We start from the raw sequence: 17,743 nt of genomic DNA on the forward strand, positions 1-17,743 counted from the left end.
CAAGACGAACTGGGAAGTTTTGGAGAGTTGTGACCCAAGCACTCAAAACGAAATTACAATAAAAATTTGTTCCAGATAGTATACTGTAACAGGCGTCCTCTCTAAATGTTATACAGTATATACAGTAGTTTGCAAGGCTAAGTAATGAAGGCTCTCCAGCTCACAGTGTTACTTACTTACACAAGTGAGTGACCCATAAGAGAACAAGTTTACAGTAAGAGTCTGCAAGTGACATTAGGGTTCACACGCTACATTCTTCTGCCTTTTCAGGCAATGAGATGAAGCAGTTTGGGATTCAAACAGCTCATCTGGAGTGCGGAGTTGGCAACGGCAGAGTCATGGGTTTGATTCCTAGGCAATGCATGGACTGATAAATGCATGTTAGCTATTATGGATAAGAGTCTGCAAGATGCATTAAATAAATACTTTTTTTATTTAATTATTTTAAAACAATCTTGGGAAATTGCTTAAAGGGGTTATATGATGCCATTTGTTAAAGGTGAAGGCTCCACGCCATCCTAAAACCTCTCATTTAAACACCCCCCCACCCACATATCTATATCACTATGTTAGATGATTTGCATGTGCAAATATACACGCAAAGAAAAAAGGTGTAACTTTTATTTTTCAATGTAATATTCTTGCTGATGCAGCCATGTAGTAGAGACGCAGTGCTTTGGGAGGTAAGGGGTGTAACATTTCCATCAAACACTTGAGGTATTCGGCTAATCACATCGCAACGGATAGCTGGCCAATCAGAACACACCATACTTTTCAGAACGATGAGCTTTGTAAAAATTGACATGGTTTAGAAAGGGGGCGCACAAAGTGGCAACAATAATGTACGTATATGGAATTTTTTTTTTAATCTTAAACCGCTTAAACACATTGCATAACACCAAATATACCAAATAATGTTCTTTTTAGCAACATTATATCAACTCTTTAAGAACAAAATGTTTATTACCGGTGTTCAGGGCTTGACATTAACACCCGCCAACCTGCCAAATGTGGGTAGATTTCCGCTATGGCTGGTAAGACAGCCAATCCCACTAGCCACTTTGGCAGGTTGAATTTTTTATTGTAATTTTCTTTATGCGAAATGCCAAACAATGCATAATACGACACTGGGAAACTACAACTCCCATGAGCATTCCCTGCATTCAGCGCAACATAGACAGCGCAACATAGACAGTTTTTTTTCTGCGCCCGTCTCGCGCGCACGCGTCAGCGCTGCTTCCATTTTCATAGAGAAGATTTTGCGAATACACGGCACGCAGTCTGAGCACATACGCACTTCGGGAAAGATTAAACAATTGCATGGAAGTTATTGAAGATATTTAAATTGTGTGCACATTGACTGAAGCTAGAGCGGAGAGAAATTCATATGCACACGGCCCAGTTTTGTCCGAGGAAACCCGCGAGCAGAGAGGTTCGCACATAATTAATGTACAGTAGGATAGGCAACAATAATGCCCTCTCGACATTTGTCATTAAAAATCTTAAGCGTAGGAGCCATTTGGCAGCTCCAATAGGGAATGTGGAGTTGACGTCACGCGGTGTTGCATTATGTGTAATCCGCCATATTAGCAGGCACGCGTCCTATCCCGCTGTATTTGAGTTTATGTGTTGGAGGTTGTTTTTGTATTTTCTGTCGAGATTTTAATAAACTTCGATATGTTTGGTTAGTACTGCTCGATCAAGCAGGTCACGCGATCGTTCAGGGAGGAAACTGAACAACGGAATATGTTTTTCCACCTTTTATTCGTGGAAAAAACAAAGGAAGCCGGTGCAGGAGCTGACGAAAAGACGCCGGATCGCGTGGTTTGCCTGCTGCAATCAGGAGAAAAACTTTACTTTTAAAAAAAAATCCCTGCATCAGCGAGAGTGTGTTCGCTGCATTTTCAGTCATTCAGTAATTTGTGATTAATAAAAGCAGAACCACTTATATTGTCTTGTTTTTATGCTAACACTGTCAAACTAACTTGCAAATGTAAGTTATTGATTCATTCATTCATTCATTTCTGATCACCCTAAACACATGAGTTATAAAAATAAATATTTAGACCATTTTGACGATTGTAACACATATTTTTTATTAAATGCAACTGCTCAAACCCACTGCTTGTGACTCTTTAAATAACAACGTTAGCTAAATATTTCGAATTTTGTTTGTTTTAATAACTTGGCCAAAACAGAAGTGCCATCTTTTGAACATGTGTTGATTCATCGCACAGAATACAACGGAGAAATTATTTTATAGAATCATTAAGATACGTAGGTATTTACACATTGCCAGTAAATAGCTGGTTTGCCAACCATAAGACTCCAAAAGAAGAAGTGTCACCTTACTATAAGCTTGAAGGGATTTATAGCTCTTAAACTCCTGCAAAGTGTAAATAAAGTCCTGCAAAAACAAGGTAATTGACCAGATATGTAAGCGGAGGTCCGTAATCCAGTCTTGGGCTGCTAAATCATATGGATCTATGTTGTTTATTTGTCCAAATAAAGTTTTTTGGCAGTAGCATTTAGTTTCTCCCGATAGGGTCCCTTCTCATTTTCTTTCAATTTCTCGATTTCTTCCGTTCTTCTTCAATTTTACCTAGTTTTAGCTTAACATGCCCACAATTAAATGGCATAGTGGTTGGCGGTGCCTCTAAACATGGCGCCCACGTCCGATAATGCAACACTGCGGTGACGTACATTAACATTCCCTATAGACCTAACCTGCATGTTTTGGCCTGTGGGAAGAAACAGGAGTACCTGGAGTAAACCCACACTGACATAGGGGACAGGCTGTTTTTGAGAGATACGTCTTTTTACAGTAGGCTATCGCGTTGTGGCATACGGTAATGTACTGAGAATGTGCAAATATACTAAATATAACACTCTTCGCCATAATTCGATCATCTTTTGATGAATTACCGCTGCGAAGATTCATATAAAAACGTACACAAACTTTTTTAAATAAAATATAATTTACTGCAATAGAACAATGCTAAGTGCGGTTAAACAAAGCAGAATAAACTTCAGGAACTGCTGAGTTTGCCCCATTTATTTATAACTCCTAACCTTATTTACTGCTTCCTGAATAATCTGTCTTACTGAAAATACTGTACAGAGATCAATATTTTAGCCACTAGGAATCCCACACTGCAGACGGTATCCAACTGTGAATGCTATGGGTCTCTCTTGCTCTCTTACTCATCCTTGTCCTATTTGGCAGATATAAGAAGTGGAGAATTTAGACTTTGGCTTGACTTTATATGCTTAAGAAATGTGTTTGTTCTGCTCGTCTATTGTAAGAATGCCACAAGCAGCCAGATGTGATAATACAGACCTCTAAAAAGCGTGAATGGAAATAAATGGGTCGATGAACTCCAACATCATCTGCAACTTCCCACCAATATTCATGAGAAATCCGGTCTATTGTTCCTCTTTTCATAAACACAGCCAATACAGACAGAAGACTTATTCAATAAGTCTTGGGTTCATATTTGTACCTCAGAGGTACATATCGGTACTAAATGTATACATATCTGTACCTTAATAGTACATATTAGGCCCAAATAACAGTTTAGGACCATTTTTCTGACCCCCAGTTCGAGAACCAATGCTATATACTGGAGTCATACACTATGTTCAAACATACAAAGCAACTTGATGATATTAAGTCGTAACACATATGGCGGTTATAAATATGTAAACTATAAAAGTCTAAATGGTGTCACAGGCAGCTACATCAGCATCATAACACTAGAATTAATGGTACATACCTTGGGTCCGGGTGGTCCTGGGAGTCCTGGTTTTCCATGTGGACCAGACGGACCCTATAACACAACACAAACACATTCATTTTCTGTGCCTGTTCACTGCGGGACACTTAAGTTGGGTCACAGGCCTTGACCCACATTATTGTTTTTCTTTGTGCCGAGACTAAAATGGTCAGAATGGAAAAGAGTTCAACGTAAAAGTTGGATATACTGTGGAGTATAAACAGTCTGGGAAATGAGTACAGATGCACTGGGCTGTTTTACAAGCACATGACTTCAAACCAGTTTAATAGTTGCTATTTCTTCATTTATTGGAACATTACTGAGACTTTAAAGTTGAAAACATCACCATTAATTGTCATTCTTGTAATGTATATGGCCTGGTTAATGTTTCTCTGATGCTGGTTTAGCACATTGGTTAAAGGAATATTGTCTACTCATTTTCAATATTAAAATATGTTATTACCTTAACTAAGAATTGTTGATACATCCCTTTATCATCTGTGTGCGTGCACGTAAGCGCTGGAGCGCGCTGCGACGCTTCGATAGCATTTAGCTTAGCCCCATTTATTCAATGGTACCATTTAGAGATAAAGTTAGAAGTGACCAGACACATCAACGTTTTTCCTATTTAAGATGAGTAGTTATACGAGCAAGTTTGGTGGTACAAAATAAAACAGCGCTTTTCTAAGCGGATTTAAAAGAGGAGCTACATTTTATGGCGTAATAGCACTTTTGGGAGTACTTCGACTCGGTGCAGTAACACCCTCCCTCTCCCATTATGAGAGTGAGAAGGGGAGCGGACTTTTCAGGCGAGTCGAAGTACTCCCAAAAGTGCTATTACGCCATAAAATATAGTTCCTCTTTTAAATCCGCTTAGAAAAGCGCTACGTTTTATTTTGTACCACCAAACTTGCTCGTATAACTACTCGTCTTAAATAGGAAAAACGTTGATGTGTTTGGTCACTTCTAACTTTATCTCTGATTGGTACCATTGAATGAATGGGGCTAAGCTAAATGCTATCGAAGCGTCGCAGCGCGCTCCAGCGCTTACGTGCACGCACACAGATGATAGAGGGATGTATCAACAATTCTTAGTTAAGGTAATAACATATTTTAATATTGAAAATGAGTAGACTATTCCTTTAATAGTAATACCACTCAACCGGCATGATTTTCTCCTGAAGTTGCCGAATAAAGGAACTTCTGCGGGAAAAGCTATGTGCCAGCCTTACTGGTGTTTTAAGCCGAGAAAATGCATCAGATTGTAATAAAAGTGCCAAAACTTAGTCATGATCTACAGGCAGCAGCTTAGTCCAATTTCGGAAAGACGAAAATGTTTAAATAACTCATACATTTCTTATTTTCTTGGCTCTTACAACAAGCCCCATAAGTAATCCAGAATGTCCAGAGCATGTATTCACCTTCCACTTAACAGGAACACATTGTGCTTTAGGAGGTACGTCTGGCATACTTTTGGCATATAGCATATGGATGTGATTTTCTTCATTAGCTTGTTTTTCCATCGGCAACCAGGGGGCCTGTGCGGAGAAAGAGGGCAGGAAAACTCCCTAGACGCTGATTTCCACGCTCCGTGTTTCAACCGGAGAAAACGGAAGTGATTTTAAACAACAAACTGCAAACGCCACGCTCCGAAGGCCACACTGAAAGCAGCATATTGCCCTGGATCTTATCTTTTCTTATCTGGAAAAGTCGTGAACCTCAAAAGCTGCACTTTCGTTTATACACGAGGCGTGAGGGGGCGACCTTCCACTGAGCGAGCACAAACCGGCCATATGGAGATGCTTACAAGAAGCTTGTGTACAGATTTCCACTTCGTTTTTTTATGTTTGGTCAGGTTCTGCACATGTGGCCATGGTTAGCGTTCAGAGGAAATTGTGAGGGGACGATCAAGAGAGCCCATATTAAGTTACATATTGCTTAATCCCTCTACCTCGCTTAAGGGTTCGGTACCCGTGTGGGCAGACACGTGTGGTGGGTCGTCACATACCGCCTCATATATTTGAGAATGGCTGACGTACGGCAGGATTCCCTGACCTGTCTCAGAAGGGGGCCTCTTCTAATGTTTACCGATGCACTTAAGGGAATCTCTGTGCTTTGTATGGCTTTTTGACAAAGAAGAAACGTTGAAAGTGAACTTTGCAAGTAACAAAAAATAGAAAATTATTATTATTATTACTTTTTCGACTAAGACCGAGCTAAGCCAATGGAGGTGTGGCTCAACAATGAGGGAAATTTCACTCTGTTGATACTTCGGGAACTCATGTGTGTCATTCATGAGGCCGTGATTCACACCAGACAACCAAAACGGACCTCGTAACCCATAAATGTACTGTCAATCCAGACGCAGACGATTTTAGTTTATTATTTTGGTCCAAATGCATGCGGAGGAAAATATGAATGCAAGAATACTAACACAAAACATAGAATTGTGCCATAGTCAGTAATAAAAGATGGCAGTTGTAGGAAATTTTGTACGCTTTTGTGTTACTTTTATATAAACAATTAATAGCTTAGACGTCCATGTGGCCATTAAAAACTATCCCAACTACAAAATGACTCTCTTGACTTGCTTAAAGAGAAATATGTCTCTGAGGATGAAGTTAGAAATGAGTGGGAAAATCACATTGACATATTTTCATAACCACCACTATCATGCCCTCGAGCAAGCCAATGTGGTGAGCAGACTTTACCCCAAGACTCCTCATCAACATCCAGCAGACGAAACCTTCGCACCCCTACCCTAACACCCGCAAAACCAAACACTCAATACAAAACTCAATGAGGTAGTTCATTCCCCATTTCCCCGGTGCCTCGTATCTCTTCAGTACTTTAATAATCGGCTGTTCCGAGGGGATTTCACCGTAATTTATAAAAAATGTACTTGGATGAATGTGTCAGCTACTGTAAATTACTAGTAAATAGTCAATTAGTCACCTACAATGTAAAACTACAGTACGTGACCTAGTAAATCTGCTTTAGAGCAATTTAAGCGTTATGGATGTGACATTTACAGTGAAAAATTTGAATATAATTTCTCAGAGAATTTATTTATTACCGATATACTAAGCCGTCTGTTTATATTTTCCTTAAAGGGGCCATGTCACAATACTTTTTTAAGATGTAAAATAAATCTTTGGTGTCCCCAGAGTACACGTGTGAGGTTTTAGCATTAGCATTAATGCAGATTAAGGGGCGCTATTATTATAATAAGATCTCCTTATGACATCATGACAACATGCTTGCGGAGAATGGTTTACCAAAACTAAGTTACTGGGTTGATCTTTTTCACATTTTCTAAGTTGATAGACGCACTGGGAACCCAATTATAGCACTTAAACATGGAAAAAGTCAGATTTTTATGCCATGGCCCCTTTAACCCCTGATGATAGAGTCCAGAGATATAAGATATCAGTTTATAATCTCATGTTTTCTATTTTAGATAAGGGAAATATACATGTGTTAAGGATGTGACAAAAAAGGACGCACGTTTTCATACACTCTCAGAAAAAAGGTACAAGAAGGTACAAAGGTTGTCACATGGACGGTACCTTTTCAAAGAGTACACTTTTGTACCTATGTGCGCATTCCTGAGAAAGTTTGAGAAAATTATGAATTTGCACTTAACAAACTATGAAATAAACAAATAAAGGACTTTGAGTCTGTCTAAAGCAACAGCGTTATCTTTGAGACATTTAACATGCACCATTGCTCTACAATGTAATAATAACAGGCTTTACCAGACCAAATTCTTACAATTTTAGGAAACCACATCAGTGATGAGACTTTTAAGACCCAAACTTCAAAGATCAGGCCTTCTATGATTAAAAACTGCCTGGTTAAAGAGTCTGGGAGGATCTGTAAGGCTCTTAAGGATCTGGAGGGTTGGTAAGATCACAGCCCTGCTGTATATTGGAAGCTTAAGTAAGATACTTCCACCATTACAGTATATAAACAATTATTGTCAAATACTCAAAGACTTCAAACATATCATGCACAAGTTATGACTTATTATGGAAAAGCTCTTCAGCCAATATCTATCTCTATAGTCTTTTGTACTTATTGATTTGTGGTGTGGATTCCCAAGCCAAGTTTTTGGAGAGCTTAAGAATCAGCAAGGCTTTGAATGACTTCAATCAGACAACCACAAAGGCTTCTTTCTTCATCTGAAAGGATTGGGTTCCCATAGTGCAGCCCTCAGGGGCCTCTCTACAGGCCCACAACAGGTAACTTATACACAAAACAACCAGACTTCCACTTAAGAAAATATCATTTAATTACTGAACTAGTGTCTGGTGTCCCATTGTCTGTTTCACTTCATCGCAACCATGAAGGGGGACCACGAAGCTGATCAAGCTGAACTGCAACCTGAAAGATCGGTTTTATAAAATCCTGAATCACATCTGAACTGCTGAAAAGCACTGTCTGCACAACATGAAGCCCACATCAGAGGCACAAGTGTTCAATATTGACTTCCGCTTGTAAATAATAGACTGCAGCTTGGCCTGATAGAATGCAGACAGGTTATTATAGTAGACTCAAACAAAGATCTGACACCAGAATATTCTGTTTGTAATGCTGCATTCAGACCAGCCACGGTAGAGGTGTCAAGCGCAAGTGATTTCAATGTTAAATCAATGTGAAGACGCGTTGACGCGCATCTGGAGGTATCGGGGCGCGAATGACGCTTTTAGTGCGGCGAGAATTGAGCGTTGCCGCGACAAACACGCAACTTGAAAAATTTGAACTTTGGCGGAAAAATGTGCCCCGTTATCCAATCAGGAGCTTGCTCTAGTAGTGACGTGATTACAGGAAGCGAGCGGAGTCGCAGAAGCCCCTCCCATAACGCAAATTTCCGCGTGAATGTCTCGATGACTAGAATTTCACGTGTGGCTTTCACGGCAAACTAGATGCGGTAGACGCGAATTTGACGCCTCAAACGCGGCTGGTGAGAACCTACTATAACACATACGCTGTTCACTCCTTTACTATTCCCTAAATCGCAAATGAAATGGTTTATTTCACATTAACTGTTTGTCAAATTTTTCATGTGGATTGTATTAGTTGATAACAAAAACAACTGCTTGACATGTTTATATACCACTATGCTTATTTAATTTACTTAAAAATATTAATTATATTTAAAATAAAAGTTACAATTTCTAATGCTGCTAATTTACTAAACAATACTATTATTCAATTCAGGCCTAAAGGATTTGGCATACTCTGTTTTTTTACGCATACGTGAACGGGCGTGTATAGTCAAATGCACAGCCATGCATAAACATACTTCGTTTGACTCATACACTTGTGTTAAAGTTTAACGCATGCTCATTATGAAAAACTGCAATACCTATCGTGGCCAACATACTACATAAAAATAATACTGTGTTATTGAAAGTTACCAAGGGGACTATTTTCGGGCACTGCATAATATCATTGTGCCTGCTGCAGCCATGTTACAGCAGAAAAGTCCTTGATTATTATGCTAGAATGAGAGTATAGTTCCTAGCCATATCGGCCTAGAAAATTACAAATTTTAATTTTCCGTACGTCTTAGTACCCAATGTAACTACAGAAGAGTCAAGTTTTGGTCATTTTTGAATGCAAATGGTCTAATCAGATTCAATGGGTTATGCTAAGACATGCTAAAAGTAGTAACGCCAGACCCGGAGATCAGCTGTATGGATTCCAAAACTTCAAAAATCAAATGTTTAACTCTAGGGGAGCTGGAAAACTATCTTTTCTTTTCTAAAGTGGAGTGTCCATTTAAAAGGATTAAAAATAAAAATTCTGTCATCATTTTCTCACCCTTATGTTGTTCTAAACCTGTATGAATTTCTTTTTTTCTGATGAACACAAAAAGCAGAAATTTTGATAAATGATGGTAAGGACACAGCTGACTGTATCCATTGACTTCCATTTCACAAATACAGTTGACTGTTAAACTGCTACTGGTAAATTGCAGTTAACAGGTCATGTGTGAACAGAACCTTTCTGGTAAATGAGTGCTGCTAATTTACCAGTAAGAGAGGTTGTACGATTACCAGTAATTTACTGATAAGTGCTATGTGTGAACGTTAAAGGTGCTCCAAGCGGATTCACGCGTTTTAGACCATAAAACATTTTTTGTTACATACAGCAAACATCTCCTCACTATCTGCTTGCTACCTGACTGCTGATCAAACTGTAAAAAAACGCAATCTCTATAGACAGCCCAGGCTCCACAAACGGCAATAACAACACAGTGGCCAAACCTAGCACCACGAAACATAACGTGTTCCAGCCAATAAACGACAAGAAGGATTTGGGGTTGGGGGTTGGGCACGTTCATGAAAGCACGGAAGGGAGGGGGACGGAGAGGAGTTAGCTACACTCCGTTTGTTTGAAAACAGTTTAAACCTCAACAAAAAGTGACGTCACACAGATTCGCTTAGAGTGCCTTTAAATAAAGATTATGGTATTTAGAACAGGCGACGTCAGAACAAGCTGACAGCTTTGGCCCAATCATAACTTTTTGATTCAGATGACGCATTCTGTTTACGGACATTTCACACGCACAAGACGTAGGTTGCGACTCTTCCCCAGTTCAGTTCCGTTTGGAGTCGCCTAATGCGATGTTGTTCGGTCACAAGCAATTTTGCGACTGTCAGCATTTGCCAAAGAAGTGAAAACAACAAAATATGGACCATAGATATGAAGTCATAACCCGCCATTGTTTACAAATACAAGACTGAACTCGCCGCGCAGCAGTTTATAGGTAACTTCAGTTACTACCGGAGTTTACCGGTATCTTGGTACTGATGTGTGAATTATTTTACTTGTAAATTCATTTTGGTAAATTTATGGTAATTTGCTGAAATTACTGTGTGAAAAAGGCTATAAACGGTTTCATCGGACGCACGTGATACACGTCTGAATCCGAACCTTACTTCCGGTTTCGTTTTTTTTAATGGTCTGACTAGTTGCTAAACTGATCTCTTAAAGAAATGCCTCGTCGAAAATAACACATGTTTTGATTTCCTAGGTAATCTATGTGTTGTTTTTTTGCTTGTTATATAATTAAACTACATTTAAAGTACTTTGTTGTTATTTATTCTTAGCGGAGTTCATGCGGACTGCGACAGCCGCTTGTTTATGTTGTTACTGCTGAAACGGTCTATAGTAGGAATTAGGAAAAGCAAATATGATGGAATTCAATGGGTACCGTCAACTGTGTGCTTACCATTATCAAAATATCTTTTTCATCATTTATCACAATATTTCCAAAATATGTATTTAAAAAAATATTTAATTGATTAAAGAGCACCAATTTTCTGATTCACGATTTTACATTTCCATTGGTGTGTGAGTGTGTATTAGTATCCACACAATTGGATTTCTGATTATTCAACATGTTGTAATCGAAACGCCTCTGACGTGCTTCCGAGCAGATTCAGATGCCCTGAACACACTGCGCACCACAAAAATCTGATAATTGGTTCAACCATAAAGACAATCAGGATTTTACCTAGGATTGTCATAAGTACACTAAATACAGCCCAATTATCTTTGGGTGTGTGCCAGGCTTTAGTTGCATGAAGTCTTATGTGGACAAAGAATTGCTTATCGCTAAAAGCCTGTGTCACGTCCATTTAGAAAAGTTAAAAATAATAATAATAATAATAATAATTCCTTACATTTATATAGCGCTTTTTCTCAGTACTTAAAGCGCTTTACATATGAATGGGGGAATCTCCTCAACCACCACCAAAGTTGTGTATAGACAACCCAGATATAAGAAAGTATGAGAAAGATTTAACATGCTTACCCTAGGCCCTCTTTTTCCTGCTAATCCTGGCTTGCCAGGGGGTCCTGGAGGTCCCTGAAAGAAAAAAAGAGGCAACACTGTGACAAAATGCAAGGCCTTTTAGTGTTAAAATCTACTTGCTGATATGTAATATGGTACAATATATGCTATGCTTACAGTATAGTACACTTGGTGTGACTGTAGTCCATAAGGGTGTACAAAGAATAATGTTTTCAATTTGTGTAAAAATAATATAATATATGTTGTTAGCAGAATTCAAATCTGTTGTGCTGAAAGCTTCTGTACAATACAGTGCACAAGTTTTAATCTAAGGCAGCTTTATTAATTTTGACCATTGTATAGTTTAAAATTAATTACACATACGAGTTATAAAAACTGAGGGGTAGTAATGAAGAGATCACATCATTCTTTTTCTTCACATAAGCACAATCTGATACTACATCCAAAATTTCAGTCAGTGCATCTGGCAATAATTTGATCAAACTTGTAAAAACTTCCTTATAGTAATATCTCTATCTGTAGTGCATGAAGGATTTCAATCAATTATCACATAATTTAATTGTAATGTAGATATTGACTCTGTATTTTTGTATGTTTCAAGTGACATACAAATTTGCTTACATATAAATTCTCAGAGACAATTCCTGGCAATGTTTTAAAACACCTGTAGCCCTGGAAAATCCCTTATGCTCATACTGAAAACACTTTTGCCAATGTTTGTAGTTCAGTTTGAAAGCAACTGACATGATTTCAACATAAATGCTACAATATTCCGAACAAACATGAACTGCTTTAATATACTGTACTGTATTTAGTTTCTGTGAAATAAACTGCTGAAACAAAATGAACTTCATCTCCTCACATTAATATGATTAATAAAAGGACTGGAATAAGACATCTTATTGGAATAAGATCACTCAACATAATAATATAAGAGATGTTTTGCATACAGTCTGTCTGCTTGATTCAGATGAGATAACAGTACTACAGTAACTTCGAGAGAGAGAGAGACCCCTGGAGCCCCCTTCCATTCTCTTCTACGTGGCAAATTTCCTGAATGAGAGCAATCTCTCTTTCTCTCTGTGTCTCCAAGAAAGAATAGAGGATTTGAAAAGGAGGAAACAGGGCCTTCTGTAGTAGAGCCTTCGGGATCTTCAAAAACTGCTCACTGTGCTTTCTGTGTGACAGACATACTGAACAGCACATCTGGATGTTATTTGTTTTTGGAAAAGAGATCAGTAGTTCACTGTATACTATACACACGGCATTGCACACTGCTGGCCAAATATATTATTACAAACGTCAGCTTAAGTACATTCAAATCTTTAACACTCATCAGAACATTAATTCTCAACCATGTAAACAAGTTTTACATTTAAAATGTAGTTAGTTTGCTTAAATCTGTAACTTTTGCCTCTCTTATAGCCCTCTGTGTTTGAAACATAAAATGACATGCTAATTTACATGCTTATCTTTACGTGTATTGGAAAACAAGTTAAAGGAAAACACACCGATTTTCAATATTTTACTATGCTCTTACCTCAAATTAGATTAATTAATACACCCCGATCTTTTTTCAATGCATGCAATCTTTGTACAACGCTTCTTGAATGTGTTAGCCTTTAGCCTCGCCCCATTCATGCTGATATTTTGAGCGAATAAAAAATAAGAACTATATTGTGTGGCGGAAGAGCACTTAGTTTGCAGCAGTAGGGCTGTCACTTTTTATCTGCTATTCGAATATGCATTCGAACATGACGTGACATATCCGTATTCGAACTATAAATAAACCATCTGGTTTTTAAAGTGCCATGTTTAGCGCATTTTTTACAGTAACACCTCGTAATAGGAAGGAGGCTGAGAGTGAGACCGACGGCAACTGTGCACAAGAGAGAGAGTCAAATTGGACCAACATGAACCTAATGTGCATGTCAAGATAGAATTATAGTTTGTATATAAAATGACATTATTATTTATAGTGTTAAATATTATAGCAGAATAAAAAGCTTGTGTTAATACGTTCGCATTATGAAATTAGCATGTATGAAGATAATTTCATCATGTTTACAATGCAATGTAAACTTTATATTAAACTACAACAGCATTTGTCTTGTAAAGGGATTTTAAATGATCATGTGCTGACTGTCGCGTGAGTCAAGTGAGCTCTGCTTAACTCATCGGTAAGTTTAATTTCATCTCAAATATCAAATGGTTTGCGCTCTCTATCATTGAAAACGGGCATGCAAACAGCACGCGCAGAGATAATGTACTTGTCAATGACGGCTCACAAACGCGCGAGATAGTCTATGTATGTGTGCTTGTTGTCAATGAGATTTCTTCTCACAAACAGGCTCAAGCACGGGATATGTGTGCTTGTCAATGAAGGGCATTATATCCGCGGAATTCAGCTGAGTTTTCCGCCGAAATCTGCGGGCGCGAATTTCGTTTGGGTTTGGCTATATGCCTTACTCCTGCTGCTGTTGAAGTTGTCACCTGTTCTGAGTCGTTGTTATTCATAAGTTGATAACCTGCTGTTTCAAACAAGGATTAAAAAAAAAGTAATGCAGACAGCCCTGTTTATGACTGTCACTGTTAATAAATTGAATAATTGAATCTCCATTACGTTTTTTTTTTTTTGATGCGCGCAGGGGGCACCTAGATATTCAAATATATTTGGATACATTGCATGATATTCGATATCCGTTCGAATTAGATTTTTCTCAAAAGTGACAGCCCTAGCGCACAGTAACATCATCGCCCCTGACTACTCCCACTCTCGCTCAAACTTCCGTCAATATTACTGCGCCATACAATGTAGTTCTTATTTTTTATCCGCTTAAAAAAATCGCCACGTTTCATTTTGTGCCACCATACTTACTCGTGTAACTACTCATTTAACAGTCTTTAAATAGCAAAAACATGGAAGTGTTTGGTGGCTTCTAAATTCATCCCTGTTTGGATCCTAAAGAATGAATGGTGCTAGGCTAAATGCTAACACATTCACGACGCATTGTACAAAGATTAAGTGCACGCATTGCAAAAGGATAGGGATGTATTAATTTGTCTAAGTTAAGGAAAGAACAAAGTAAAATACTGAAAAACAGTGGTGTTTTCCTTTAAACAACTGACATATCCCACAAAATTGGACCTGACAGCTTAACATATAAATCATTAGGGATGCACTGAAAGGAAAATTCTTGGCTGAAGCCGAATAACATAAAACACTCAGCCGAATGCCGAAAACATGCTTTTTTCATTCTCCTAATTATTTTGCCAATTTTCTCACCATTGCACAATGAACATTTTTTAACATTCCAGCAAGCCTTATAGGGCCTTTTGGGGCTGCTTACACTTGGTATTAAGATGTGTTTTCTTCGTTCGGATCAAAAGTGGACGACAGAGACACATCACGTTTACACCTGGTATTTAAATCCGTCTATTTTGTCCACTTTTGACCGCTTCTGTCCTGATTACTTTGAGGGGGTGGTCTGTGGAGACTGTGGGCGTGTCTCTTTCTGTCATTTAAACGCGAGCGGGAGTAATGATGAGTTTACATGGACACAAACTAATATTATGTCGTTGCTTGTGTAAACATGCTGCACAGTGTTTTGTACATGTAAGTTATATGTTAGAGCTTTCTCTGATATTTCAGCGCAAGATTGCGCAACTTTCACACGCTTGCAAAATGAAACTATGCAAGATCAGCCACTTTAGTTTTATCAATGAAAGGCTAAAAATTGCACTGCACACCGTGTTCACGCCAGAAGTCAGAAAATATGTAAAACATAGTGTTCAGTTCCTCAGATTAGATAAATGGGCGGAGAGAATGCGGTCCGTGTGGCTGTTCAAACACATTCAACCACATGTGCGTTTACACTACAAAAGCAATCCGATCGAAAGGGTTTTTCGACCACCTCTGAATGTGGTTGGAAGTGTTCAAAAGTGGACGAGCTCAAAACGTTTTAAACACCATTTACACCTGACAGTAACGTTGTCCACTTCGATTCCATCTATGAAAACGCATGTTAATTCCAAATGTAAACAGTCATTGACACTGGGTCACTTCTCTGATCATAAAGCTGATTTGTTAAACCTTTTCTATTTACATTTGGCCACACAAATGAGTCTTGGATAAATGGATATTAATCCTAATCTTTTATTTTTCTGCAAAAAGTGCAATTACATATTCATTACTCCAACTTAAAAAAACTTGCAAGGACGCTGAAGCCCAGAGTATAGTCTATTTTTTTATGTGTACGCGAACGTACGCACACAGTTGAACGCACAGCCTTTACTTGAAGAGTTTCGTTGCAAAACGAGATAAATCCATTTTTTAACATTTTTGTCAAAACATGTTTATTATTATGTTATCATGTTATTATTTTGTTTTATGGTGCTACTTAGCTGTAAAGTTATGAAGGTTTAAATCAAAACAAACCAACTGCAGTTGCATTGAAATTAATTGGAATGCACAACCAAAAAACGAGATTTCTGAACAATTAAAAAAATGGTGGTTATCTCGTTTTGCAACGAAACTCTTCACTTCTAGCTTTTGCAACAAAAGGCAGCACTTACTGTATGTTGAGCAGTGCACGGGAGTGTGCTTGCTCAGTAAGGGTCAAGAGAGAGAGTTGAGCGATGGCTTTTGTTAATAAATGTTTTATCTCTCGTTTAATATAAGCGTGTTTATCATTGTAGGACTGGTTCTAGGAAGTTTTTATTACATACTGCTGATGCTCTTCATCATTGCTCTTCTCATCTATAAGGAGTCTCTCGCTCTCCCTGCTTGTGCATTTAGCAGAGTATCCAGGATCATCATCGCCGCTGTGTCTTTCTTATACGCTGCATATTGTTCAGGATGTCTTTATTTTAAATGATTAAGGAAACTTGTAATGCAACTGCATTTGTGAAGCTCGCGCACCTCTCACTCAGCGTTGGTTGCTATTTGATCACGTCATCAAAAGCCTCAGTAGCCATATTTCCATCACCATGATTTTATGCACATTTTGAAGTATTGCATCAAAAACGAGTGATGGAAACGGCAATGTTTTTGACTCAAAATCCCTTTTGGACGCAACTTTGATTATTAAGTACATTTACATTTATGCAGACCTTTTTATTCATAGCAACTTACAGTGCATTATAAGGTATACATTTTATTAGTACGTGAATTTCCTAGGGAACAAACTCCATGACCTTTGTTCTGCTAACACAATGCTCCACAAACTGAGCAACAGGAACACTTGAAATAAAAAAAGTTTAAGAATTGTATTTTTTCTGTGGTGTAAATGTGATCTTCTGCCCTGCGACCTCACTATTTAACTACAAGGAAAAAACGTGTAAGCATTACATAGCCCAAACTCCAGCAGCCGGTAATGGCCATTCAAAGGATTTTATAAACTAGGCTTAAAACCAAGACCACCAAAAGCTCAAAGGCAACAATGACACTTTTTCCAGCCTCCAGAAGTCTGCATCCAGAAGGGTCTCGTAACCAGTAAAAGCTGTATTAGTGTGTGGTATATTATGTGCTGAGTCCTTGAGACGTAATGAAAACCAAACCAACAGGAATCCATATTGATGTAAAGTAACATGCAGGGTTCAAATATAGCAAAAAAGGCAGACACTAAGGCCAAAGCATAATGTAGAACCAAAGGACACATGGCCACGGCCAATAATTCATGATTCTTCAAAATAATCAAAACTCACTTGCCATCTGGGCACCATATGCCACAATTTAAATGAAAGAAAATGATCTACATACCATGTAGCGCTAGTGGTCTGTTGCAAGCCGAACACCTTGTCATTATGGTTTTGTAAGCTGGCTCAGCAAGAAAACTTTGACCTTCGCTAAAAGAATCTACTAGAATAATATTTGAATGTAAACATAATCATTCGAGTAGTCTGACAGAACAGATGCACTCAATTATTGCAATGCCTCTTAAGAATGCAATCTAAGGTAATGTTAACTTTACCTGCCAAACCTCAACCGTGACCGCCACTGTCACGATTAAGAAATATGGCTGACGGTTAATTGCCTAATAAATTGTGACGATTATGACAATAAATTGTAAATTTTTTAATAAATGTACCTTTTAAAAACTGAAAATTCTTAAGAAATAAACTGTCTGAAAAATAACTG

The 17,743-nt window shown here is 38.2% G+C and overlaps 1 protein-coding gene across 3 annotated transcripts in view; it reads right to left on the reverse strand.

The window, feature by feature from the left end:
- Nucleotides 1–17,743, reverse strand: part of col27a1b (collagen, type XXVII, alpha 1b) — a 116,260-nt gene that overhangs the window by 83,559 nt on the left and 14,958 nt on the right. For all 3 annotated transcript variants that reach the window (XR_008643355.2, XM_055200709.2, XM_055200706.2), the window contains exons 4-5: nt 11,605–11,658; nt 3,777–3,830 (exon numbers count right to left, since the gene is read on the reverse strand). Coding sequence is in view for 2 of the 3 variants with exons in the window: in XM_055200709.2 (XP_055056684.2) it covers nt 3,777–3,830; nt 11,605–11,658 (108 nt within the window). In the remaining variant the exon portion in view is untranslated. The remainder of the gene's footprint in view (nt 1–3,776; nt 3,831–11,604; nt 11,659–17,743) is intronic.

Source organism: Misgurnus anguillicaudatus, chromosome 22, assembly GCF_027580225.2.
Source record: "Misgurnus anguillicaudatus chromosome 22, ASM2758022v2, whole genome shotgun sequence".
NCBI classification, from domain to species: Eukaryota; Metazoa; Chordata; class Actinopteri; order Cypriniformes; family Cobitidae; genus Misgurnus; species Misgurnus anguillicaudatus.